Source organism: Calypte anna, unplaced genomic scaffold (assembly GCF_003957555.1).
Source record: "Calypte anna isolate BGI_N300 unplaced genomic scaffold, bCalAnn1_v1.p scaffold_101_arrow_ctg1, whole genome shotgun sequence".
Lineage (NCBI taxonomy): Eukaryota > Metazoa > Chordata > Aves > Apodiformes > Trochilidae > Calypte > Calypte anna.
The window spans coordinates 1-23,417 of NW_022045419.1; the positions used below are offsets into that span (position 1 = coordinate 1).

General features: G+C 47.7%; 3 protein-coding genes and 1 long non-coding RNA gene across 6 annotated transcripts; 3 read left to right on the top strand and 1 right to left on the bottom strand.

Annotated features, from left to right (window-relative positions):
* Positions 1 to 285: 285 nt before the first annotated feature.
* On the top strand, positions 286 to 4,489 carry SLC25A44 (solute carrier family 25 member 44). Of its 3 annotated transcripts, none has more exons than XM_030468408.1 (4): positions 286 to 484; positions 925 to 1,650; positions 2,502 to 2,624; positions 3,552 to 4,489. In XM_030468408.1, exons 2-4 carry the CDS (start codon positions 1,029 to 1,031, stop codon positions 3,686 to 3,688), a joined length of 882 nt encoding a protein of 293 aa, XP_030324268.1. In that variant the 5' UTR covers positions 286 to 484; positions 925 to 1,028; the 3' UTR covers positions 3,689 to 4,489. The 3 variants fall into 3 exon arrangements, with proteins under 3 accessions (XP_030324268.1, XP_030324267.1, XP_030324266.1); XM_030468407.1 differs by having other exon boundaries at positions 290 to 484; positions 935 to 1,650; positions 2,497 to 2,624; XM_030468406.1 differs by having other exon boundaries at positions 291 to 484; positions 2,497 to 2,624.
* Positions 4,490 to 4,764: 275 nt separating this feature from the next.
* Positions 4,765 to 5,023, bottom strand: LOC115600180. Its single transcript, XR_003988854.1, has 2 exons — positions 4,934 to 5,023; positions 4,765 to 4,799 (listed from the first exon to the last, which is right to left on the bottom strand). It is a non-coding gene; the product is annotated as an uncharacterized LOC115600180 (long non-coding RNA).
* A 1,431-nt stretch (positions 5,024 to 6,454) lies between these two features.
* Positions 6,455 to 10,286, top strand: PMF1 (polyamine modulated factor 1). Its single transcript, XM_030468409.1, has 5 exons — positions 6,455 to 6,730; positions 7,650 to 7,755; positions 8,621 to 8,721; positions 9,064 to 9,259; positions 9,698 to 10,286. Exons 1-5 carry the CDS (start codon positions 6,573 to 6,575, stop codon positions 9,800 to 9,802), a joined length of 666 nt encoding a protein of 221 aa, XP_030324269.1. The 5' UTR covers positions 6,455 to 6,572; the 3' UTR covers positions 9,803 to 10,286.
* Positions 10,287 to 11,295: 1,009 nt separating this feature from the next.
* On the top strand, positions 11,296 to 13,131 carry BGLAP (bone gamma-carboxyglutamate protein). Its single transcript, XM_030468411.1, has 4 exons — positions 11,296 to 11,527; positions 11,946 to 11,990; positions 12,086 to 12,152; positions 12,981 to 13,131. Exons 1-4 carry the CDS (start codon positions 11,464 to 11,466, stop codon positions 13,111 to 13,113), a joined length of 309 nt encoding a protein of 102 aa, XP_030324271.1. The 5' UTR covers positions 11,296 to 11,463; the 3' UTR covers positions 13,114 to 13,131.
* The last annotated feature ends 10,286 nt before the right edge of the window (positions 13,132 to 23,417 follow it).

Sequence of the window (23,417 nt, forward strand, 5' to 3'; positions counted from 1 at the left end):
CTCCCCATCCAGAACCTCTCAACCCAGAACCTCCTCCAGGACCCCTGACCCAGAACCTCCCCATCCAGAACCTCCCCCAGGGCCTCCCAGATTCCGGGTTGGAATTTTGAATCCCTTTTTTAATTTTTTTGGATTTTTTGTCCCCAGAACCTCGGCCACCAACACGGGGAGGTTCTGCCTGGTTTGTCACCTTTCCTTTCTTCCCTATTTTTTTTCCGCTGCTTTTTTTTTTCCCATCACCCTCCAGCTTTGGGAATGTTGAGATGGAAAAAATTAAAAAAAAAAAAAAGTTTCATTTCCAGAGGAAAATTGGGAAAACACCCATGGAATTCTCCCCACCCATGGAATTCTCCCCACCCATGGAATTCTCCCTTCTTTCTGCAGAGCCTGGGATTGAGCAGTGGAATCCCTGGAGCACCAAACCCCTGGAATGAGTGGGAAGAAGCTGCTGGGGTGAAGAATCCCTTTTCCTGGTGATTGGAAGGTAATTCCTGCTGCTGGAGCAGGGAAAAAAAACCCAAAAAAATCATTTAGGGAAAATTTGGGTCACGGGGAGCCCCGAGGTGGCTCTGGGGACATCAGGAGGTGCCACCATCAACCTGAGGGCACAATCCCAGCAGGATGGGGGCTATCCTGCAGGAAAACCAGGAATTTGGGGGGATTTGTGCTGCTCCCAGGACCCCCTCCATTTTTATTTTTTTTCCAGACATTTCTGGCCTGATCCCTGCAAAAAAGGGGTTGGAGCCTGGATTTGTTCTGGAGTTTTGGGATTTTGTTTGGAATTTTTTGGAGCTTCAGCTCCAAGGAGGAGCCATGGAGGACAAAAGGAACATTCCCATCATTGAGTGGGAACACTCAGTGGGAATTTGGGGGGATTTGAGTTGTTCTTAAGGACTCCCTCCCTTTTTTTATTTTCTTTTCCAGACGTTTCCAGTCCGATCCCTGAAGCAAAGAGGTCGAGCCTGGATTTGCTGTGGAGTTTTGAGGCTGAATTTGGGAGTTTGGGCCTTCAGCTCCGAGGAGGAGCCATGGAGGACAAAAGGAACATTCCCATCATTGAATGGGAACACCTGGACAAAAGGAAATTCTACCTTTTAGGGATTTGCATGACCATGATGATCCGGGTCAGCGTTTACCCCTTCACCCTCATCCGGACCAGGCTGCAAGTCCAGAAGGGCAAAAGTTTGTACAATGGGACTTTTGATGCTTTTGTCAAAATCCTGAGGACAGAAGGGGCCTCGGGGCTCTACAGGGGATTTTTGGTCAACACTTTCACCCTGATTTCTGGCCAGTGCTACGTCACCACCTACGAGCTGACCCGAAAATACGTGGCCAGATACAACAACAACAATGCTGTCAAGTCCCTGGTGGCTGGTGGCTCTGCCTCCCTGGTGGCCCAGAGCATCACTGTCCCCATCGATGTCATCTCCCAGCACCTCATGATGCAGAGGAAAGGGGAAAGCATGGGGAGGTTCAAGGTCCAGAACCCCAGTGGCAAAAGGTTCCTGGTTTTTGGCCAAACCAAGGACATCATCGTCCAGATTTTCCAGGCTGATGGCTTCAGGGGCTTCTACAGGGGCTACGTGGCCTCCCTGCTCACCTACATCCCCAACAGTGCTGTCTGGTGGCCCTTTTACCACTTTTATGCTGGTAAGTGACCAAAAAAAGGTCATTTTTTTCTTCTCTTCCTCATCCCAGGAAACCAAGAAGCTTAGTGGCCCTTTTATGCTTGGTAAGTGACCAAAAAAATGGGTGTTTGCCTCATCTGAGAGGACCAAAAAACTTAAATCCTCAACAGTGCTGTCTGGTGGCCTTTTTAGCACCTTTATGCTGGTAAGTGACAAAAAAAATGTCATTTTTTTTCTTGTTTGCCTCACCCCAGGGGACCAAAAAACTTGGTGGCCCTTTTAGCACTTTTTTATGCTGGTAAGTGACAAAAAAAAAAGGGTATTTGCCTCATCCCAGGGGACCAGATTCCCCACAGTGCTGTCTGGTGGCCCTTTTACCACTTTTATGCTGGTAAGTGACAAGAAAAGTGTCATTTTTTTCTTGTTTGCCTCACACCAGGGACCAAAAGCCTTAAATTCCCAATGGTTCTGTCTGGTGGCCCTTTTATCACTTTTTATGCTGGTAAGTGACCAAAAAAAAGGTTTTTTTGCCTCATCCCAGGGGACCAAAAAGCTTGGTGGCCCTTTTGCCACTTTTTTATGCTGGTAAGTGACAATATATAAAAATATATATTTATAAGATATATAAGAAATTAATTATTCAAATTTAAAATTAAAATTTTAAAATTAAAATCCAAATTAAAAAATTAAAATTAAAATTTTAAAATTAAAAAATAAATATATCCCTTTTTTATCTTTGAAATCTGAGGCTGAAGTTTTTCCCTGCTCTGTGTGGTTCTTTCCAGCTTGGCAGGAGGTGTCAGGGACATTCTGTTGGGGGAAATTCCAGGAAACTTGGCTGAAATTCCCCCTCTCTCCCTTTTCCCAGAGCAGCTTTCCAGCCTGACTCCCAAGGATTGTCCCCACCTCCTGCTCCAAGCAATTTCAGGCCCTTTGGCAGCAGCCACAGCTTCCACCCTCACCAATCCCATGGATGTCATCAGAGCTCGGGTCCAGGTGAGGATTTCTGGGAATTTCTTCCCCCCAAAAAAAAGATTTTTCCCTTTTTTTTGTTTGTTTGTTTGTTTGTTTATTATTTTATGTTTTATGTTATTTTATATTTTATTTTATATTTTATTTTATATTTTTCTTTTGTTTTTTTTTATTTTATATTTTGTTTTATTCAATTTTATTTTGTTATTTTATTTTCTTATATTTTGTTTTATATTTTTTATTTTTACTTTGTTTTAATTTGTTTTATTTATTTTTATTATATTTTACTTTGTTTTATTTTATCTTGTTTTGGGTTTTTTTGTTTTATTTTATATTTTACTTTATTTTATTTTATATTTTATTTTATATTTTATTTTATATTTCATTTCACTTTATTTTTCAAGTGGAAGGGAGGAGCTTCATTTCAGTGCATTTCATTTCATTTAACTTCATTTCATGTTATCTTATTTTATTTCTTTTCGAGGTGGAAGGCAGGAGCTCCATTTAATTTTATTTATATTTATTTTATCTTTATTTCATTTTATTTTCTCTTCCTCCCCCAGGTGGAAGGGAGGAGCTCCATCCATTTAATTTTATTTTATGTTTATTTTATCTTTATTTTATCTTTATTTCATTTTATTTTCCCTCTGTTCCAGGTGGAAGGCTGGAGCTCCATTTCACTTCATTTCACTTCATTTATGTTTATTTTATCTTTATTTTATTTTATTTTCCAGGTGGAAGGCCTCAGCTCCGTCCACTTCATGTTATTTATGTTTATTTATCTTTATTTTATCTTTATTTTATCTTTATTTTATTTTATCTTTATTTCATTTTATTTGATTTTCTCCCCCAGGTGGAAGGCCGCAGCTCCATTGCGCTTCATTTCACTTCACTTATGTTTATTTTATCTTTATTTTATGTTTATTTCACTTTATTTTCCCTCTGTTCCAGGTGGAAGGCCGCAGCTCCATCGTGCAGACGCTGAGGCAGCTGCTGGCCGAGGAGGGGCCCTGGGGCCTGACCAAGGGGCTCTCTGCCCGGATCATCTCCTCCACCCCTTCCACCATCGTCATCGTCGTGGGTTATGAGACCCTCAAAAAACTCAGCCTCAGGCCAGAGCTGGTGGACTCCAGGCACTGGTAAAATGGGAGAAAAAAGCACAAAAAGAAGAAAAAAAAAATAACAAAAGAACCCAACTCCCAGTTGTTCCCCCAACCCAGCACCCCGCTTGTTCTGCTGCTTTATTTTTATTTTTTTTTTCCTCCAAAAGCAGCAAAATGAGACCTTGGGCCAAGGTGGGAGCTGTGGGAATTCACCCTGCTGATTTCCTGATTTTTTTTTGTTTAATTAAACCTCTCCCTGTTTTTTTTTTTTTTTTTTTAAAAAAAGCCACTTTATTCCTTAAATTATTTTCATTTTTGCCAAACTTCCCAAGAGGGGAATCTTGCAATCCTTTGGTGAGGAGCTGGAAGAAAAAACCAAGGATATTTCTCCACAATTCCCTGGATTTTTTTTTTGTTTTTTGGAAGAGCTGATTTTAGGTGCACATCCCAGTTTTTTTATTTTATCCTTGGAAAAAAATTTCCTCTTTCTTTCCTCCTCCCACCAGTGAGGTTATGAGTGGAGTTGTTTGGAAAATTAGGAATTTTCTCACCTAATTCCTGGTTTTAATCTGTTGTTTAATTCTTTTGTCAACGTTTTAGGGTTTTTTTTTGGGATTTGGGGGGGTTTGAGTGGTTGTTTTGTGGCCTTGTTCAGTGTCTGTGTCAATCCTGCTGCTGCCAGTTCCCAGGTTTTTTCTGGAAGCAAAGCCAGAGGCTGGAAGTGGGGGAATTTGTACTGGGAGGACTGGGAAGCAACTGAAGGTGAGGTGGGAAAAAAAAAAAGGGGGGGGGGGAAAGGGAAAGGGAAAAAAAAGGAAGAAAAGAAAAAAAACCAGGAAAGGAAAAAAAAAGGAAAGAAAAAAAAGATGAAAAAAAGAAAGAAAAGGAAAAAAAGGAAAGGGAAAAAAAAAGAAGGAAAAGGAAAAATAAGGAAAAAAAAAGAAAAGGAAAAAAAAGAAAAAAAAAAAAGAAAGAAAAAAGAAAAGGAAAAAAAAAAGAAAAAAAGAAAAGGAAAAAAAGGGAAAAAAAAGGAAAAAAAACCCCTGCTCCTGGTTTTTTGATCAAAAGCTGAAGCTTCCCAAGTTTTTTTTCCCACCTGGAATTCCCAGGAAGGAAAGAAAAAGGGGGAGGGGAGTTTGGTTCCCTCTGGAGCTGCTCCAGGGGAATTTTCCCAACAAGAGGCAAAAGGTGGGGAATTTTTTTCCTTCTTTTTTTTTTTCCTCCTCTCACCTGGAATCTCCTGGAATTTCCATCCCAATCCCAGGAGCCCCATTTTGGGGGCAATCTCAGCATTAACAGGAAAAAACACCAAAATTCCTCCTTTTCCTCCTCATCCTGGAAGCAGCAGAAAAACGGGAAGAGGCAAATTCCCAACTTTCTGTTCCTCCTTTTCCCAGGGATTTTCCTGACACCCAATAAATTCCAGAGCCCCTCAGGCTGCTCCTTGGTTTCCAAGGAATTTTTTTTTTGAGTTTTTGGGGAGGTTTGGGGAATTCTGCTGAAAACTGGGAGGGAAAAATGGGATCCTGGGAATCCCAAATCCTCCCCCAGGAACCTTTGGGGTGGGAAAAGGGGATTTTCAATCCGAGCTTTCCCATCATGGATATGGAGTAATAGCTAATTAATAATTAGAATATAAATATGTAATTATGTGTATTATAGAGTTGTATATATAATATAAAATAAAAATAAATTAAAAAATAATATAATGTAATATAATAGAAATATAATTCAATTATTCTCCATCAAAATAATAAATTATGAAGTATTTTATATATTAAGTCTATATTATTATGAAGTTATTAATTATAAAGCATTATAATTAATATACAATATAATATACATAATTACGTATAATATACTAATATAATAAAGATATAAATATAAATAATTATATTAATGAAACTGTATAAATAATAATATAAATAATATTGTAAATAATAATATAAATAATAAATTATATAAATGAAATAAACTATAATAATATGAATAATAATGGAAATTATAACATAATATAAATAATACATTAATATTATATTAAATAGTTATATTTAATAATCTATTAAAAACATCTCTTAAGTATTAGTATTAATAAGTACTAATAAATAAGCATTTAATACTAAGATATTAATATAATTAATATAATATAATAAATATGTAATTGAATATAATTATAATTATAATATAATATAAATTATTCTCTATTAAATAATAAATTATGAAGTATTTTATAGATGAAGTCTATATTTTTATTATAGTTATTAACTATAAAGCATTATAATTAATATACAATACATTACAGATAATTACATATATTAATATTAAAGTTATAAATAATATAAATAATAATCCATTATATACATAAAATAAAGTAAATCTAATAATAATATAAAGAATAATGTAAATAATATAATAATATAAATAATATAATAATATAGAGTATAAATAATATATTAATATAATAAATAGTAATAATATTTAATAATATAGTAATAGCATCCATTAATTATTAATATTAATAAGGGAGTAATAACAAATTATTACGATATAATGATACACTATTAATATATCATTAATATATTATTAATAAATAATATAGACTTTAAATATGCTGTATATTATAATGCTTTATAATATAATGCTTTCTATATACTTCATATAATGCTTTATAACAATATAGATAAAAATCACTATAATTATGACGTCACACCTTCGACCCAGGCCACGCCCCCTCCCCGCTCAGACCACGCCCACTCCCTCCCCGCCTGCGCAGCAGCAGTGGGCGGGGCCCTGAGCCCTCCACCAATCGGAGCGCCGCGAGCGGGGGGCGGGAGCCAATGAGGGGCGAGCGCGGGCGTTGGGAGCGGAGATGGCGGCGGCGCCGAGCGGCCCTGATGGGGAGAACGGGACCGGTGGGACCGGTGGGACCGGGACCGGGGCCTCCCCCGAACCCGAGGCTCCGGGCCGCTCCCAGATCTTCGCCACCGTGGTCGACACCTTCCTGGAGAAGCTGGTGGAGGCCGGGAGGTGAGGGGGGAGCGGGGAGGGTCCAGTCCTCGGTTCTGACCCGGCCCCTTCCCCTGTTCTGACCGCCGACCCGACCCTTGGTGCTGCCCCCCCCGGCCCGGTCCAGGTTCGAGCCCCCGTACAGCCCTCGGTTCTGACTCCCGGTGCTGATTCCCAATCTCATTCCCGGTTCTGATCCCCGACCCAGCCCCCGGTTCTGTCCCCGGCCCCTCTCGGTTCTGGCCCGGGCCCGGTCCAGCCCCCCGGTTCTTACCCGGTTCTGGTCCCGGTTCTGACCCCGGCCCCTCCCGCTTCTGACCCCGGCCCAGTCCTTGTTCCGACTCGGTTCCGGTCTCGGTTCTGCCTCCGGCTTGTCCTGGTTCTGGTCCTGGCCCCTCCCGGTCCCGTTTCTGACCCAGTTCTGACCCGGTTCCATTGTCGGTTCTGATCCCCGGTCCCAGTTCTGACCCGGTTCTCGTCCCGGTTCCAGTCCCGGTTCTGACTCGGTTCTAACCCGGTTCCGGTCCCGTTCTGACCCCCGGTTCTGACTCAGTTCTAACCCAGTTCTGTCCCGGCTCCGGTCCTGGTTCTAACCCGGTTCTGATCCCGGTTCTGACCCTGGTTCTAACCTGATTCTGGTCCCGGTTCTGACTCGGTTCTAACCCCGTTCCGGTCCCGGTTCTGACCCGCTTCCGGTCCTGGTTCTATCCCAGCTCCGGTCCCTGTTCTAACCCGGTTCTGATCCTGGTTTTGGTCCCGATCCTGACCCAGTTCCGGTCCCGGTTCCAGTCCCGGTTCTAGCCTGGTTCTGACCCGGTTCTGTCCCGCTTCTGTTCTGGTTTTGCCCCCGGTTCTGCCCTGGTTCCAGTCCCGGTTCCAGTTCCAGTCCCGGTTCTGGTTCCGGTCCCGGTCCTGACCCGGTTCTGGTCCCGGTTGGCAGCTACCCGCGCTTTGCTCACTGCTATCAGGGATTCTCCTCGCTCCGTCCCGAGGTTCTGCGCAGCCTCCACCGCCAGTTCCTGACCCAGCTCCAGAGCTGCATCCGCGTGAGTGGGGGGAGAATTCCAGAGGGGGAGAATTCCAGAGATCCTGATGGTCCCGGGAATACAAGGAAATCGGGATTCTGGCCCAAACGAACCCGCTGGCTCCGACCCCTCCCCGCCCAGCTCCAGGGATTTGGAGCTTTTCCTGGGATAACGGGAACTCCCTCCTGGGGATTCCCAGGGAATGGTCAGGGAGAAGGGAGCCCGGAAGTGTTTGTGTTGGGCCTGCTGAGTCCTGGGGTGGTTCCCCTTTTCCTTTCCCTCTCCCTTTCCCTTTTCCCAAATATCCCCTTCCTTCCCCCTTCCTTCCCCCTTCCTTCCCCCCTTCCTTCCCCCTCCTTCCCCCTTCCTTCCCCCCTTCCTTCCCCCTTCCTTCCCCCCTTCCTTCCCCCTTCCTTCCCCCCTTCCTTCCCCCCTTCCTTCCCCCCTCCTTCCCCCTTCTTTTTCCTTTTTTTTTTCCTTTTTTTCCTTTTTTTTCCCTTTTTTTTTTCCCTTTTTTTTTTTTTTTCCTTTTTTTTCCTTTTTTTTTCCTTTTTTTTCCTTTTTTTCCTTTTTTTTCCTTTTTTTTCCTTTTTTCCCCTTTTTTCCCTTTTTTCCCCTTTTTTCCCCTTTTTTCCCTTTTTTCCCTTTTTCCCCTTTTTTCCCCTTTTTCCCCTTTTTCCCTTCTTTTTCCCTTCTTTTTCCCTTCTTTTCCCTTCTTTTTCCCTTCTTTTCCCTTCTTTTTCCCTTCTTTTTCCCTTCTTTTCCCTTCTTTTCCCTTCTTTTTCCCTTCTTTTCCCTTTTTTCCCTTCTTTTTTTTTCCTTTTTTTTCCTTCTTCCTTTCCCCTCTTCCTTCCCCCTTTTCCCTCTTCTTTCCCTCCTTTTCCAGGAGGAGATCCAGGAGGTGAAGACCGAAGGGAATCTGGAGCTGCTCTTTAATTCCTTGGATAAAATCGTGGAAGAGGCAAAGGACCAGGAGGAGCCCGCGTGGTATGGGAAGGGGGGGATGTGGAGACAAATTCCTGGGATAGAGAGAATTCCTTCAGGGACAGAATTCCTTCTGGGAGACAAATCTCTTCCTGGCTGAGCTTTGGGTTATCCTGAGGAATTTTTTGGAACCTCCCTGTGACTAAAAAAAACCTGGAAAAAAAAAAAAAAAGTGTGACCCCTGCTCTGTGTCCTTCCTCAGGGATTTTTCCATCACCACCATTGGATTCCTTGGGAAACCTTGGATTAATTCCTTCCACCCTTCAGCAAAGAGGGGGGAAGGAATTTTCAGGAATTCCAGGGAATTCCAAACCCAGGGAGCTCCTCACCTCTTTCTCTTGGCAGGAGGCCCAGTGGGATTCCCGAGGAGGATATCCAGAGCTCCCTGATCCCGTATCTCCTGAAACACAGAGCATTCCTGAGGAAATTCCTCAAGGAAAAGGAAGAGGAGAACAGGAACATCGCTGGGATGGTGCTGGCAGGGAGGGAGAGGATTGCGGAGCTGCGGGAGCTGATCCGAGCCCGGAGGAATTCCTGGCAGGTAAAGGGAAAAATTAAGAAATTCCCAGGTTTTTTTTGGACCCTGTAAAAAAAAAAAGGGATTGAAATCCCTCCACTTAGGAAAGAGCTCCCGTGGGAGCTAAGGAATTCACCTGGGAAGCTTGGATGTGTTTTCCTGGAGGTCTTGGATTGTTTTCTTGGATGTTTTTTCCTGGAGGACTTGAATGTGTTTTCCTGGAATTCCTGGATGTGTTTTCCTGGGGGTCTTGGATTGTTTTCTTGGATGTTTTTTCCTGGAGGTCCTGGATGTGTTTTCCTGGGAATCTTGGATGTGTTTTCCTGGAATTCCTGGATGTGTTTTCCTGGGGATCCTGGATGTGTTTTCCAGGCACTGGGTGGGATATTTTCTGGAGTGGGGGTCGTATCCCAAAGGAAAATGGAGTTCAGGGATGGTTTGTTTTTTTTTTTTTCCTTCCAGGATCTCGGTAAAGAGAGGGAAGAACTCCTCGGGATGTTCAGGAAAATCCCAGGAATGCCACAGGGAGTTTCTGCACCTTCTCCAGGAATTCATCCCTTTCCCTGAGGTGCTGGGAAGTGGGATCCTAGTGGGATTTTCCCAACCTCCTCTCCCATTCCTTTGTCAGAGTGGGGCTGGAAAGCTCCCAGGTTGGAAGAAGGAATAAAGGAAACCTTGGGATCTTTGGGAATGAGGAATTCCTGGTCACTGCTCAGCTCTACAGGGAGGAGAATCCCACATCCAAAGTTTTTCTGGACACAGTGCTGGAATTCTGCCTTCCTAAAGCCAAACCTGAGGGGAAAAAAGGGATTTTCTTGAAACCTTTTGGGGTTTTTTTCCCCACCTGGAATTTTCTTTTCCTCAGTGGAATTTTCCCAGGCAGGGAAGGGCTGGAAAAAAAATTTTTTTGGGAACCAGGAGAACTCCTGAGCCTGAGGGGGAGGGAATGGGAATTTTTTTGAGGACCAAAGGTTCTCCAGTCCCCCTCCTGGTGTCAGAAATCAAAATTCCCAACTTTTAAAAGAAAATAAATGAAATTTTCCAACCTTTTCCATTCCTGCTTTTCCTTGGGAAGCAGCCAGAGCTGGAAAACTTTCCCTCCCTACATTATAATCCAAGAAATTGAAGGAGCTTGGGAGTTTGTTCCCACTTCCTGGGCTTGGCTCCTGCACTCTGTCATTTGGGGTTTTGTTTGACAAAAGTTTTGGGGTTTTTTTTTTGGGTTTGTTTGGTTTTTTTTTAGCCTCAGCAATTCCTCTTCCAACCCTTCCCCCCCCCCCCCAAAAAAAAAAAATCCCCCAAAATTCCTCTGATTTTGCTTTATAGGACAACCTTGGATTTATGGAATCTGCCCCAAAATCTTGGGAAGTGCTCAGAAGGAATTGGGAATGTGGGATTTGGGGGAGGGGAAGGGGAGCTGATTTTTTGGGGTTTTTTTTTTTGGGGGGGGAGCTGATTTTTTGGGGGGTTTTCTTTGGGGGGGGTCTAAGAGGTGCTGATCCCTTTTCCAAGGTTCTTTGGGATGGGAGCCATGGGATGAGACCCAGGAAAACTGGGAACACCATAGAAAGGGGGCACATCCTGACCCCCCCCCTCCAAATTATTCCCTGGGGGGGGGGGAAGTGAAGCAGATTTTTTGGGGGGAGCAGATTTTTTGTGGGTTTTTTTTTTGGTAGGGGGGGGTCTGAGAGGTGCTGGGATGGGAGCCATGGGATGAGACCCAGGAAAACTGGGAATACCATGGAATGGGGGAACATCCTGAACACCCCCCCCAAATTATCCCTTGGGGGGGGGGAAGTGAAGCAGATTTTTTGTGGGAATTTTTTTTGGGGGGGTCTAAGAGGTGCTGATCCCTTTTCCGAGGTTGTTTGGGATGGGAGCCATGGGATGAGACCCAGGAAAACTGGGAACACCATGGAAAGGGGGCATATCCTGACACCCCCCCCCCCCCCAAATTATCCCCTGGGGCCCCTCTCAGTGCTGAACTGTGCCAGACTGGGAATGAATCCTGGTGCCTCTTGGGTTCTGGGAGAAGGGGGGAGGGGCTGGCATGGGGTTTTGGGTCCCTCCCTGTGGTTCTGGGAATTGATCCCAAAAAACCCACAAATTGCTGGAGGGGAGGAAGTGCTGGAAATAAATCCCAGGGGCTCCTCCTGGTCCCGTGGATCCCGGGACCATAAAAGGATCCAAGGAGCTCCAGGAACCCAAACCCATCCCAAGGAGGCACCATGAGGGTTCTGGTTCTGCTGCCCCTCCTGGTCCTGCTCGGCTTCAGTTTCTGCTGCTGCAGAGGTTTGGGTCGGAACCAGGGAGGAGGAGGAGGAGGAGGAAGGGGGGGATTTGGGGTGAGAAGGGGGGATTTGGGGTGAGGAGTCCAGGGGGGTGGGAGGAGAAAGTAGGGAAAAGGTGGGGAAATGGGAAAAAGGGGGAATAAGGGAAGGGAAAAGGGAAGGGGGAATAAGGGAAGGGAAAAGGGAAGGGAAAATGGAAAAGGAAAGGGAAAAGGAGAGGAAAAGGGAAATGGAAAAGGTGGAATATTAGTACCGAAAGATGACAAATTAGTTCTATCCTGACCCAACCCCGGACTCTGGGGTGTAGGGGGGGATTTTGGGGGGTGGCTCAGGGTGGGATAATCCCCACCCCAAAAAGAGGAGCAGCTGAGGGGGGGGGGCCCGAGCTGCCCCCCCACTGCTCCGCGTCCTCCCTGCAGCCGCCGACAGCTCCAGCACTGCCGAGGACCCTCCCGGCCCCGAGGGTGAGTGACAGAGCCCTGGGGGGGGGCAGAAGGGGGGGAACAGGGGGGGGGACACAGCCCTGACCCCCCCTGAACCCCAAAACTTTCCCTTCCAGCTTTCATCTCCAGACGGGCCAGTGCCGAGGCGGTGCTGAGACAGAAGAGGAATTACATCCAGGATGGGTAATCCCAACCTCCCCCCCCTTCCCTACTCACCCCAGGGGGGGTTTTTTTTGGGGGGGAGGAGGGGGTCCCACTCGTTGAGCCCCTTCCTGAAACCTCCCTGGTCCTCCCCCCCTCTTCCCCAATATTTTTCATCTCTTTTTGGTGCTTTTGGTACTGGTCCGGACCACCTGAGGGTTTGGGTTTTTTTTGGGAGAGGGGGTCCCACTGGTTGAACCCTTTTTGGGACCTCCCGGGTCCCGTTCTGGTTCTGGGTCCTTCTCCCCCCCCACCACCATTTTTCTTCTCTCCCCAGCGGTGCTTTCGGTACCGGTCCGGACCACCTGAACGTTTGGGGTTTTTTTGGGGGAAGGGGTCCCACTGGTTGAACCCTTTTGGGGACCTCCCACGTCCTGGTGGTTCTGGTATCGGTTTGGACCAGCTGAGGGTTTGGGGTTTTTTTTTTGGGGCGGTGGAGAAGGGGTCCGAATGCTTGAACCCTTTTTGGGACCTCCCGGGTCCGGTTCTGGGTCCTTCTCCCGCCTCCCCCTCCCCAGCGGTACTTTCGGTACTGGTCCAGACCCTCTGGAGGGTTTTTTTTTGGGGGGGGAGAAGTGGTCCCAATGCTTGAACCCCTTCCTGGGACCTCTCGGTTCCGGGTCCTTCTCCTCCCCCCACCATTTTCCCTCTCTCCCCAGCGGTACTTTCGGAACCGGTCTGGACCCATGGAGGGTTGATTTTTGGGGGGGGGGAAGGGGTCCCAATGCTTGAACCCTTTTTGGGACCTCCCGGGTCCAGTTCTGGTTCCGGGTCCTTCTCCCCCTCCCACCATTTTCCCTCTCTCCCCAGCGGTACTTTCGGTACTGGTCCGGACCCTCTGGAAGTTCGGCGCGAGGTCTGTGAGCTGAACCCCTCCTGTGATGAACTCGGGGACCGGATCGGGTTCCCAGCCGCTTATCAGCGATTTTATGGCCCCCTCTGAACCCCAAAAACCCCACTGGGAGCACAGGGGGGGGCCCAACCCCCCTCCCCCCGCCCCTTCCTCCCCCCCGTGCTGCCTGTTTTGGGTCAATAAATGAATAAAGTGATGGGAGAGGCTGTGGGGGGGTGGGAAAGGGGGAAAAGGGGGGGGAAGGGAGGGAATAGGGGTGGGAAAAAGGGTGGGAAGGGGGAAAAAGGAGGGGAAAAGAGGGAGCAGGGGGTGGGAAAGGGAGGGGAAGGGGGGGAAGGGGGAAAAAAAGGTGGGAAAGGAGAAAAAGGGGTGGGAAAGGTGGAATAGGGGGTGGGAAAGGGGGGAAAAAGGGTAGGAAAGGGGAAAAAGGGATGTGGAGGAGGAAAAAGGGGGGGAAAGGGGGGAAAAAGGGGTGGGAAAGGAAAAGGTGGGAAAGGGGGGAATAGAGGGTGGAAAAGGGGTGGGAAAAGGGGTGGGGAAGGGGAAAAAGGGGGGGTAAGGGTGGGAAAAAGGGGTGGGAAAGGGGGAATATGGGGTGGAAAAGGGAGAATAGGGAGTGGGAAGAGAGAATAGAGGGTTGGGAAAGGGGAAAAAGGGTGGAAAAGAGGGAATAGGGGGTGAGAAGGGGCCTGGCTCCACATTTCCATCAGCCAAGGCCAGACTGGAGCTTTTTTTGGGAATAAATCCAGGGAAGTGCAGATATTTTTCCCCTTTCCTCCCCCCTTTAAAGATCCCCCAGGGCCCCAGTGCACCGACCCCAAAAAAATCCCCCCAAAACCCCAAAAAGTTTAGGAATATCAAAGCTTTTGGGGTTTTTTTTGGGGGGGTTTTCCCTGAAAAAAAAAGTTCGGTCACCGAAGTGGCAAAAAGGCTGAAAAATCACCCCCAAAAAAAGCAGGAATTACAAACATTTTGCATTTTTATTCCAGAGTGGGGATCACATCCTCCTCATCCCCCTTTTCCCAAGCTCCCAAAGTTTTCCCAAAGCCCCAACCCTGGGCGTTTTTTGTGCTACAAAAAAAAAAACCTAAAAACAAAAGGACAACTCAGTGTCCCCCCCACCCCAAAATTCCTTGTTTTTTTTTTTTCCTTTTTTTCCCTACATCCTTTTTTTTTTTCCTTCTTTTTCCTCAATCCTTTTTTTTTTTTCCTTTCCCCCCATCCTTTTTTTTTTTTTTCCTTTCTTTTCCCCCCATCCTTTTTTTTTTTCCTGGTGAAGGACACGGAAGGAGACGAGGGAAGGGAATAAAAATTTCCCCCCCAAAATAAAATCCAAAGCATTTCATGTGGCAATGGATGGGAAAAGTTGCTTGGGAATTGGGGAAAAAACTTGGAAAAAAAGGCCCATTATTTACCTGAAAACCAGGAAAATCCTGCTGGAAAAGGTGCAGGGATTTTTTTTTTTTGGAGCATCTCTGTAGTGAAATGAGGCAACCAGGTGCCACTAATTGCCAGGGAGTGAGCATGAGCTTGTGTCAAGCCCACCTGTGCCTAATTAGGGCAGGCCCCAACTGCGCATGAGCAGGACCAGAGGGCCAATAAAAGGTGAGGCCTAAGACACAGGTGGGGCTTAGTCCTGAGCTAGCCAGCAGTGAGGCCGGTTGCTCTTGGAGCTACAGCACTGATCCGGGCTAGTCAACTCTGAGAGCCATAGGCTTAGAGCGTTGCTCATGAGTCTCTGCTGGAACACCTGGTTGGACCTTGAAGCGCCGTTCCCTAAGAGAGGTTCGTCTTGCTATACATCTCACCTGGAATTAAAATACATCTCACTGGAATTAAAAAAAAAAAAAAATCAAATTTCTGGGATTGGTGCTGGGAGTTGTGTGGGATTTTTTTTTGGGGGGGGTGGGGGTGTTTCCATGTGAGCGTTAAGGCCAGCCCAAGTTTTCAGTGGTCACTCTTTGCATTTGTTTGCCACTCCCGGTTGTTCGGACTTTAGGGACCCCATTCAGCGAAAGGGGAAAACGACCGCTTAGGGCTGGTAAATTCAAGGTTGGTGGTCAAGGAACCCGTAGCCGATGTTGGTGGTGCTGTGGGTAGGGTTCCATGTGAGGGTTAAGGCCAGCCCAAGTTTTCAGTGGTCACTCTTTGCATTTGTTTTCCAGTCCCCGGTATTCGGACTTCGGGACCCTATTCAGCAATACGGGCAAATGGCCGCTTAGGGCTTGTATGTTCAAGGTTGGTGGTCAAACGGAAACCCGTAGGCCGATTGTTGGTGGTGCTGTGGGTAGGGTTCCATGTGAGGGTTAAGGCCAGCCCAAGTTTTCAGTGGTCACTGTGGGAGATTGGGCTTTGCCACTACAAGGTCTGGGTTTCACTAATGCTAAGTAAGCTTAGCCAAAGTTGCAAGGACTCGCGTCAGCACTGACCTTGACAGAATGTATCCACCTTGAGCTATCTGGAAAGCCCCGGAATGAAGAAAAACAGAGAAGAGCATTGTGATCACTGAAGCAAGATGTGCTGAGAATAGAACAAGAGAACTGCAAGAGGTAGAGAATGTTTAACATGTAACCAGTAGTGAACTAAGCTTTTGTAACCATTTATCAATGATGTAATGTCATAGTTTAGTGTAAAAGGTATAAATACGCTTGATGCTCTAAATAAAATCGGATTCTGACTGATCACATTGGTCGTGTGTCAGCCCTCTTGCGACACAGAAAACCCAATTCTTGCCCCAAAAATCCCAAATCCTGCCCCATAGATCCCAACCCCTGACCCATAACTCCCAACCCAGCCCCATAACTCCCAACCCAGCCCCATAAATCCCAATCCCAGCCCCATAGAATCCAAATCCTGACCCACAGAACCCCTCTGACCCATAAATCCCAAATCCTGCCCCAAAAATCCCCCCAGCCCCATAAAACCCAATTCCAGCCCCAAAAATGTCAACCCAGCCCCATAGATCCCAAATCCTGCCCCACAGATCCCCCCTGGACCCACAGATCCCCCCCAGCCCCATAAATCCCAAATCCCGACCCAAAAACCCCAAATCCTGACCCAAAGCCGTGGAAATAAAGAAATTTCTGGTTTGCTGCCGCCTCAGTTTTTTGCCTTGACCACCAGTGCCTCCCAGTGCCTCTCAGTCCCTCCCAGTTCCCCCTAATTCCCTCCCAGTGCCTCCCAGTCCCTCCCAGTCCCTCCCAATCCCCTCCCAATCCCCTCCCACTCTCTCCCAGTCCCTTCTAGTCCCTCCCAATACCATCCCACTCTCCCAGTGCCTCTCAGTCTCTCCCAGTCCCTCCCAGTCCCTCCCAGTCCCTCCCAGTTCCCTCCCAATCCCCTCCCAGTCCCTCCCAGTCCCCTCCCATCTGCTCCCTGTAGTGAAATGAGCCAACCAGGTGCCACTAATTGCCAGGGAGTGATCATGAGCTTGTGTCAAGCCCAGCTGTGCCTGGTTAGGGTGGGACCCACTGCTCATGAGCAGGACCAGGGGGCCAATAAAAGGTGAGGCCTGAGACCCAGGCTCAGCTCAGCCCTGGGTTAGCCAGCAGAGGTTCCAGTTCCTCTTGGAGCAACAGCACCGATCCGGGGTAGTCAACTCTGAGAGCCATAGGCTGAGAGCATCACTTGTGAGTCTCTGCTGGAACACCTGGTTGGACCTTGAAGCGCCGTTCCCTGAGAGAGGTTCGTCTTGGTCCATCTGGAATGAAGGTAGAACCGTGCTGGTAGCAGCACTGAAAGCCAAGCATGCCGAGGTTGTGAGTTGCAGTGTGAGCTGAGTTTGTGTCTTACGCCTCACCGTTAACGGGTCGGTGGTCCTGCTCATGCGCAGTGGGGTCGACCCTAATTAGGCAAAGGTCGGCTTGACACAGGCTCGTGTCACTCCCTGGCAATTAGTGGCACCTGGTTGCCTCATTTCACTACAGCCTGCCCTGATGGTTCGGACTTTGGGACCCCATTCAGCGATCCGGGAAAACGGCCGCTTCGGGCTGGTAGATTCAAGGTTGGTGGTCAAATGGAAACCCCTAGGCCGACTGTTGGTGGGTCTGTGGGTAGGTTTCCATGTGAGGGTTAGGGCCAGCAAATGCTCTCAGTGGTCACACTGTGGATTTTTTTTTCCTAAGCCCTTTTATCTGGAATTTTGGAGTCATATTTAGATAGTGGGTGTGCCCTCGAGGGGTCGAACATCAGAGCTTTTTGTTACTGAACCAAAGTTGTAGCCAGACTGTTATTGGTGCGCTGGGTGGGGTATTGGATCCAGGTCCCAATATTTACAATTTTTGAGCTGAAAACAGCTAGGAGAGTGTTATTACTTGGGTTTTATGTGTAGGTATTTTTCAGTTTGTCCTGGTTTGGGCCCGGATAAAGGTGATTTTCTGTCTTGTACTTTTGCTTTCAGCTAAGTCTCTTGTAAGTAGTTGCACTTGCTGAAATTGACAGCAAGTTTCTCAGTCCGTGTCTGCTTCTAGGACTGATAACACTCGATGTTTATAGGTACTGCTCCAGACTGGCTTCACCTCAAGTGGGTGGTGTGGTTTTTGCACCTTAGGAGGGCCTGCACACAGCAGCGGGGCACGGCTGTGACAGCTTAGGGTGCCTCTCTTTGGAGGGGGTGGGGTCTTTACAGAAAAGGGGTGGTGTGCATGAGACCTGTAGCCAGGGGACATGTCACACACGGCCTGAGAGGGGATGGGGCCTTTACACCTGCGCATATGTGGTAGGAGCAGGGGATGATGTTCTCTGAAGGGCTCCAGCTGGGACTGGGGTAGTTCAGGTGTGCCCAGTCAGGTTGATGAGGGGGCTTTCCCAAGGGACTGTGGGAAGGGCAGTGGGGCAGGGCCCAGGGTATATAAGGCTCCACCTCTACTCTGAGTCTCAGTCTGTTCAGGGCCTGTGTTGTGATTGGAGCTGTGTTGGGTGAGAGGAGAAGGGGTGGGTGCTTCTGGCCGGTCCAGTGGTTGTTTGCTCTGTCTTGGTATTTCTTTTTGTTCCCCACGCGGTAACATCTGTAGTGTTTGACTCTGGAATGGGAAGGTAAGTGGAACACCCAGGGGTTCCGTGGAGGGGTTCAGTGTTCTGTAAGAGGTCAGTGTTTGCTGATGTGGGACTTGCTGGTGCTACTGTCGGTTGGAATTTTTTTATGGCACCTGGTGAAGAGGAACCCTGTGGCTACAGGAACATCCCAGCCCTGTGATGTGGCTTTCCTTGTTGTCCATGGCTTCAGCTGCCCATCCCTCTGAAAAATAAGTGGAACCATGGGTGGGGAAGGGATGGGCAGGGAGGGGGAAAGTTGTGAATCGCAGGGAGGGGTTTTGAAGTTAGTGTAGGGGAGAGGGCTGTCCAGGAACAGCTCCCTTTAGGCAGGTGAAGGGACCAGCTTAGATTCCAACACGATGCAAGTGTGGGCAGGGCAGCTCCAGCCTTTGTGTGTGGTGGTCTGTAGTTTCTGATGTCTGTCTTTGTTGTCTCAGAGCTTTCTACGGCCTTGATGTCCTTGTTGTGCTCACAGAGCAAGTCTTGTACCTTGGGCACCATCCCTAGGGTCTGAAACACCTTATCAATGCATTCAGTGATGCTTTGTCTTGCATAACAAATTCACAACATGGAACAGTCTTGTGTATCCTAGCTTTCTCAAAGGTTGTCTTCCTAACTGCATCAACATCTCTAATTGTGGATTTTCTTAAACTGGGACTGGTTCCCTTTATTCTTAGGTACTGAATCTAGGCTTCTCATTTACCTGTCATCGAAGCTTAGAAAGTAGCTTCTTTTAAAAGGCGATGCCCTTCGACACTCTTGGGGCCGCAATGGAGCCGCCATGCATCACTGTTGCATCCCTGCATGTCTTCCAGCCCAGCTGTTTTGGATCCTGGCATCATTCATCTTTCTGTGAGTTTCCTCTGGTTGAGTCTTCTGGTTTGTAGTGTTGTGTATTGGGTTGGCCTCAGCATTGAGAGTTTGGTTTGGAGCTGCCCTGCCCACATTGTAGGGTCGAGGGCCCTTGGAAGATTCTTAGTGGAATTGTCCATGTGTTGAGCAGCATTCCATAGAGCAAAGGTTGGTGGGCTGCAGGAGCAGTTATTTCTCAGGTGTTGAATTGCTGTGGAAGGCCTTTGCACTTCCTGGTTGTTGTGTTTTCCGGGAGCCCTCCAAACCTCATCTTGGCACCCCACAAGGCTGGCAGGCAGGCAGGCAGATGGGCAAGGGGCCAAGGTAAAGGAGCAAGTGGGAGGTGGACATCATAGTGGGCTGCCTGTTGTTTGAGGCAGTATCTCGGCATGTGCTTTTCCTTTGACTTTTGCGGGTGGCACACAAAGCCATGCGTTGAGAAGCGGTCAGAGAAGGTGGGATGGCTGCGGGCTGGCTCATCCAGAGATTTTATGTCGACTCGGTTAAGTGTTTCCCTTTGTTTTTACAGGCGCTGTGCGTGCCACCTTTGGAGGAGGAAGAGCTCTGGAGGTGAGACGGGATGGTAACGAGGAGGCTCGATTTCAGAAGCAGAGCAGTAATTTTGTGTCTCCTGGTATTTCAGGTGCCAGAAGTTATGGTGGCCATAACGTGTGGAAGGAGAAGGTGGGCAGGGCAAGTTGGGGGTTATGAGGAGCTTGTGGAAGCGGTTGGTATTGAGCTGATGTCCTATTTCTGGTGGCACTGCAGATGACGAGGAGGAAGTTTGTGGTTCTGGCAGATCCCCGTCAGCTGATGCAGGTTACTTTTCTGTCCAGTGCTTCAGAGGCCCAGCTGTTTGAAAGGTAAGTGAAAGGGAGGATGGTTGGGGAGGGTCTGTGTAGAGGGGTCAAGGTTAGGAATTGCAGGGTTAGGTTTCAAAGTTACTGTAGGGGAGCAGGCTGTCCAAAAGTGGTGCCCTTTGGGTGGTTGATGGTAGCCTGTCCCTCCCTGGCATGATGCTAGCAAGTTCCAGGAATTGAATGAGCATTGGAGGTGAGGTGGTAGTGCAGGGCTTGTGGACCTGGTGTCTTCTCTCAAGCACAGCAATAGTTTTGTGCCTTTTAGGTGCCCTGAATGACGATGCCTACAGCATCCAGATCTGGAAAGCGTGGGTGAGTGGGACCCTGCAGGGCTCTTCTGTGAAGCTGGGACATTTGGAAGAGAATGGGGCTGGCTGATGTTGGAGTTATTGCTGAATATTCTGGTAGGTGTTTTGGTGTTGTGGTTATGAATGTGTGTGGGTTTTTTGGTTTGTTTGTTTTGGTATTGTGGTGTGATTGTTTTTATTATTTCTTTTTTATTTATTTAAATGCAGGTCGTGAAGGGGAACCTAGCAAGTTGAGGATTATCCTGAGCTGCTCCTGTTTTTTTTTTTTTTTTCCGGGCTAACAATGGCTTTGGAGTGCCAGTCCTCTGAAAGATAAGTTGAGGGCCCAGGGGTGGGTGGGGAGGGGCTGAGCAGTGGAGTTGAGGTTGGGAATTGCAGGTGGTGTTTTGAAGTGAGTGTAGGGGAGAGGGCTGTCTGGGAGCGGCCCCCTTTGGGTGGGTGAAGGGAACAGGTTACTTTCCAGGATGATTCCAGCATGGGCAGGGCAGCTCCAGCCTTGGTGTGTGGGGTTGTGTGTTTTATGTTGTCCGTCTTTGTTGTCTTAGAGCTTCCTCAGGCCTTGATGGTCCTCTGTGTCCTCACAGAGCAAGTCCTGCATCTTGGGCATCATCCCTGGAAAGCCTTTCCTGATCAGCACGATGCTAATCAGCAGCGTGTTATTCCGCACGACGAGTCTAAATTGCAGATCGATCTCTTGACTTGGAAGTTTCTTGATGATTGTCTTCTGCAATGTCATTCTCAATTGCATTGTCACCTGATCTCAGTCCATCCAGTTTCTCTGAGGGGGACTCATTCCCCACATCCTTGCATCCTCAGGTCTTGAAGGCGGCTTCTCGGGCATCTGTCGCTTCATTCCCTCGCTTTGCAGACACATCGCTGTAGGTCTTATTGCCCAAAAGTCTTGGATTACAGACTCCCTCATCTTGCTGCGAGTTTTATCTTTAGTTCAAGTCTTGTGACTCACATGGCTGTGTCTTGGGTCAGTCTGTGCATGTGAGTGTTTGGCTTGGAGCTGCCCTGCCTGCTGTGTAGGATCAGGGGCCACGGGAAGCACCATAACCTGACTGTCTAGTTGTTGAGCAGCTTTCCAGTGACTTGCGTAATCCTGTTTTTCAGGTCCCACGTGTCAATGAATCGCAAGAAACCTACGGAGGAGGAGAGGAAGCCGCCCCCCAAAGGTTGGTTAGGGTGTGGAGTCGGTGGGAAGGTGCCTCCTTTGGCTGCTTGACCACATTATGGTTTGTTGTCGTTTAGAAGGCGGAAGCGGCGAGCGAAGCGGGATACGGACACCGGAGTTGGCTGTGGCAAAGTGAGCAAAGGCTGGTGGGCTGGAGGGGCGTTTACTTCAGGTGTTGCAGTGTTGGTTAGTCATGAGCATCCTTTGCTGTTTGTGTTTTCAGGTGCCCTCCTAACCTCATTTTGGCACCCCAAAGAGATGGCAGGCACATGTGTGAGAGGCTGAGGTAAAGCAGGAGATGGGCATCTCGGTGGGCTGCCTGTTGTTGGGGGCAATATCGCAGCGTGTGCCTTTTGCTTTGACTTTTGCAGGTGTTACACACAGTGCTGGAGTGACAAAGCCACCTCTTGAGGAGCAGTTGGAGAAGGTGAGATGTCTGTGGGCTGGTCAGCCATGTATTAATGTCAACTCTGTTAAATGTTTCCCTTATTTTTCAGGTGCTGTGCGTGCCACTTTTGGAACCAGATGAGCATTGAAGGTGAGCTGGGGTGGTAGAGAGTTGGTTAATGGAGCTGGTGGCTACTGATTAGCAGAACAGTAACTCTTTCTTTTGGTCTTGAAGGTGTCCAAAGCAGTGGTGGCCACAGCATTCAACTCTGGATCAAGGGAGTGAGTGGAACTGGATGGGGCTCTTTTGAGGTGGTAGGTGTAGTATAAGTGGTTGTTGATGGTTGTAGTTCACCTTATTGGTGACACTGTTTTGGATTTTCCTTTTTTTCTGATTGCAGGTGAAGGAGAGGAACATGCCCGTCAGACAGCGTGGTGTTTTGCTGGACATAGATCCAAACCCACCAACCCTCAGGAACATAAGTTGAGGGACTGAACTGAAGTGCTGAGGTTGGGAGTTGTTGCAGAGGGGATTTTGAAGTCTTCTGAGGAAAGGCTGGGGTAGGGCTGCCTGTTGCTTGGGGCAATATCTCAGCATGTGGCTTTTGCTTTGACTTTTGCAGGTGCCACACACTGCCTTGGCGCTACAAAGCCACGTGCAGAGGAGCAGTTGGGGAAGGTGAGATGGTTGTGGGCCAGGTCAGCTGGGTGTTTAATGTCAATTTAGTTAAGTGTTTGTTTTTGTTTTGCCAGGGTTTTTTGGTATGAGGTTGGTTGTTTTTGTTTCTTGGTTTTTTTGTGTGTTTGTTTTGTTTATTTTGTTTTGTTTGTTTTTTGTCACCTTTGGAGCTGTGTTGGAGGTAAGCTGGGGTGGTAATTTAGGAGGTTGATGTAGGTAGTGACTTCTTTCAAGCCAAACAGTGGTTTTGTGTATTTTAGGTGCCCTTCATTGATGAGTCCCTCAGCGCCCAATTCTGTGATGAGCAGGTGGGTGAGACCTCACAGGACTCTTGAGAAGCTGGGTCTTCTCTAAGAGGTTGGTGCTGGCTCACATTGGAATTTCTGGTGACAATTATTATGTGTGGTGATGTGGTTTCTTTGTTTTGTTTTTTTCTTTTTTGGCAGATGCTGAACAGGAAACTTGTGGCTGCAGGGACATCCCTGTGGATGGTTTTGTCTTTCCTTGATGACCATGGCTTTGGACCCCTACCACCAAAGATAAGTGGAGGGACTGGGGATGGGCAGAAGGGACAAAGCTGGGAATGGCAGGGAGTGGTTTTGAAGTTAGAATCGGGGGGAGGGCTGTCTGGGAGCAGCTTGCTTTAGTCAGGTGAAGGGGGCAGATGAGTTTACAGCATTGGTTTGGTGTGGGCAGGGCAGCTCCAGCCTTTGTGTGTGGTGGTGTGCACTTTGTGTTGTCTGTCTTGAGTGTTTTATAACTTCCTCATCCCTCGATGTCCTCTTTGTCCTCACAGAGCAAGTCCCTCATCTTGGGCATCAGCATTAGAAGGTCTTCTCTCATCAGCACAGACCTAGTCAGCAGCATCTTTTTCTTTCATGACAAGTTAAACACATGGAATATTCTTGCATCTGGGAAGTTTCTTGAAGGTGGTATTCTGAAACTCTTTTCCATATTAATCAGCATCTCTGGTCATGGATTTTTGCAGAGTAGCACTTGTTCTCTGCATCCTTAGGTCTTGAAGCCCGGGTTGGTGGGCATCTGTTGCTTCAGCCCCTTGCTTCACAGCTGCATTGCTGTAGGTCTTCTTGCCCAAC

Coding starts and splice junctions, on each gene's coding strand:
- SLC25A44 (XM_030468407.1), top strand. CDS start 1,029: ATGGAGGACAAAAGGAACATTCCCATCATTGAATGGGAACACCTGGAC. Junction 1,651..2,496: donor CTTTTACCACTTTTATGCTG/GTAAGTGACCAA, acceptor CCCTTTTCCCAG/AGCAGCTTTCCAGCCTGACT. Junction 2,625..3,551: donor TCATCAGAGCTCGGGTCCAG/GTGAGGATTTCT, acceptor CCTCTGTTCCAG/GTGGAAGGCCGCAGCTCCAT.
- PMF1 (XM_030468409.1), top strand. CDS start 6,573: ATGGCGGCGGCGCCGAGCGGCCCTGATGGGGAGAACGGGACCGGTGGG. Junction 6,731..7,649: donor AAGCTGGTGGAGGCCGGGAG/GTGAGGGGGGAG, acceptor CCCGGTTGGCAG/CTACCCGCGCTTTGCTCACT. Junction 8,722..9,063: donor GACCAGGAGGAGCCCGCGTG/GTATGGGAAGGG, acceptor TTCTCTTGGCAG/GAGGCCCAGTGGGATTCCCG.
- BGLAP (XM_030468411.1), top strand. CDS start 11,464: ATGAGGGTTCTGGTTCTGCTGCCCCTCCTGGTCCTGCTCGGCTTCAGT. Junction 11,528..11,945: donor CAGTTTCTGCTGCTGCAGAG/GTTTGGGTCGGA, acceptor TCCTCCCTGCAG/CCGCCGACAGCTCCAGCACT. Junction 12,153..12,980: donor AGGAATTACATCCAGGATGG/GTAATCCCAACC, acceptor CTCTCTCCCCAG/CGGTACTTTCGGTACTGGTC.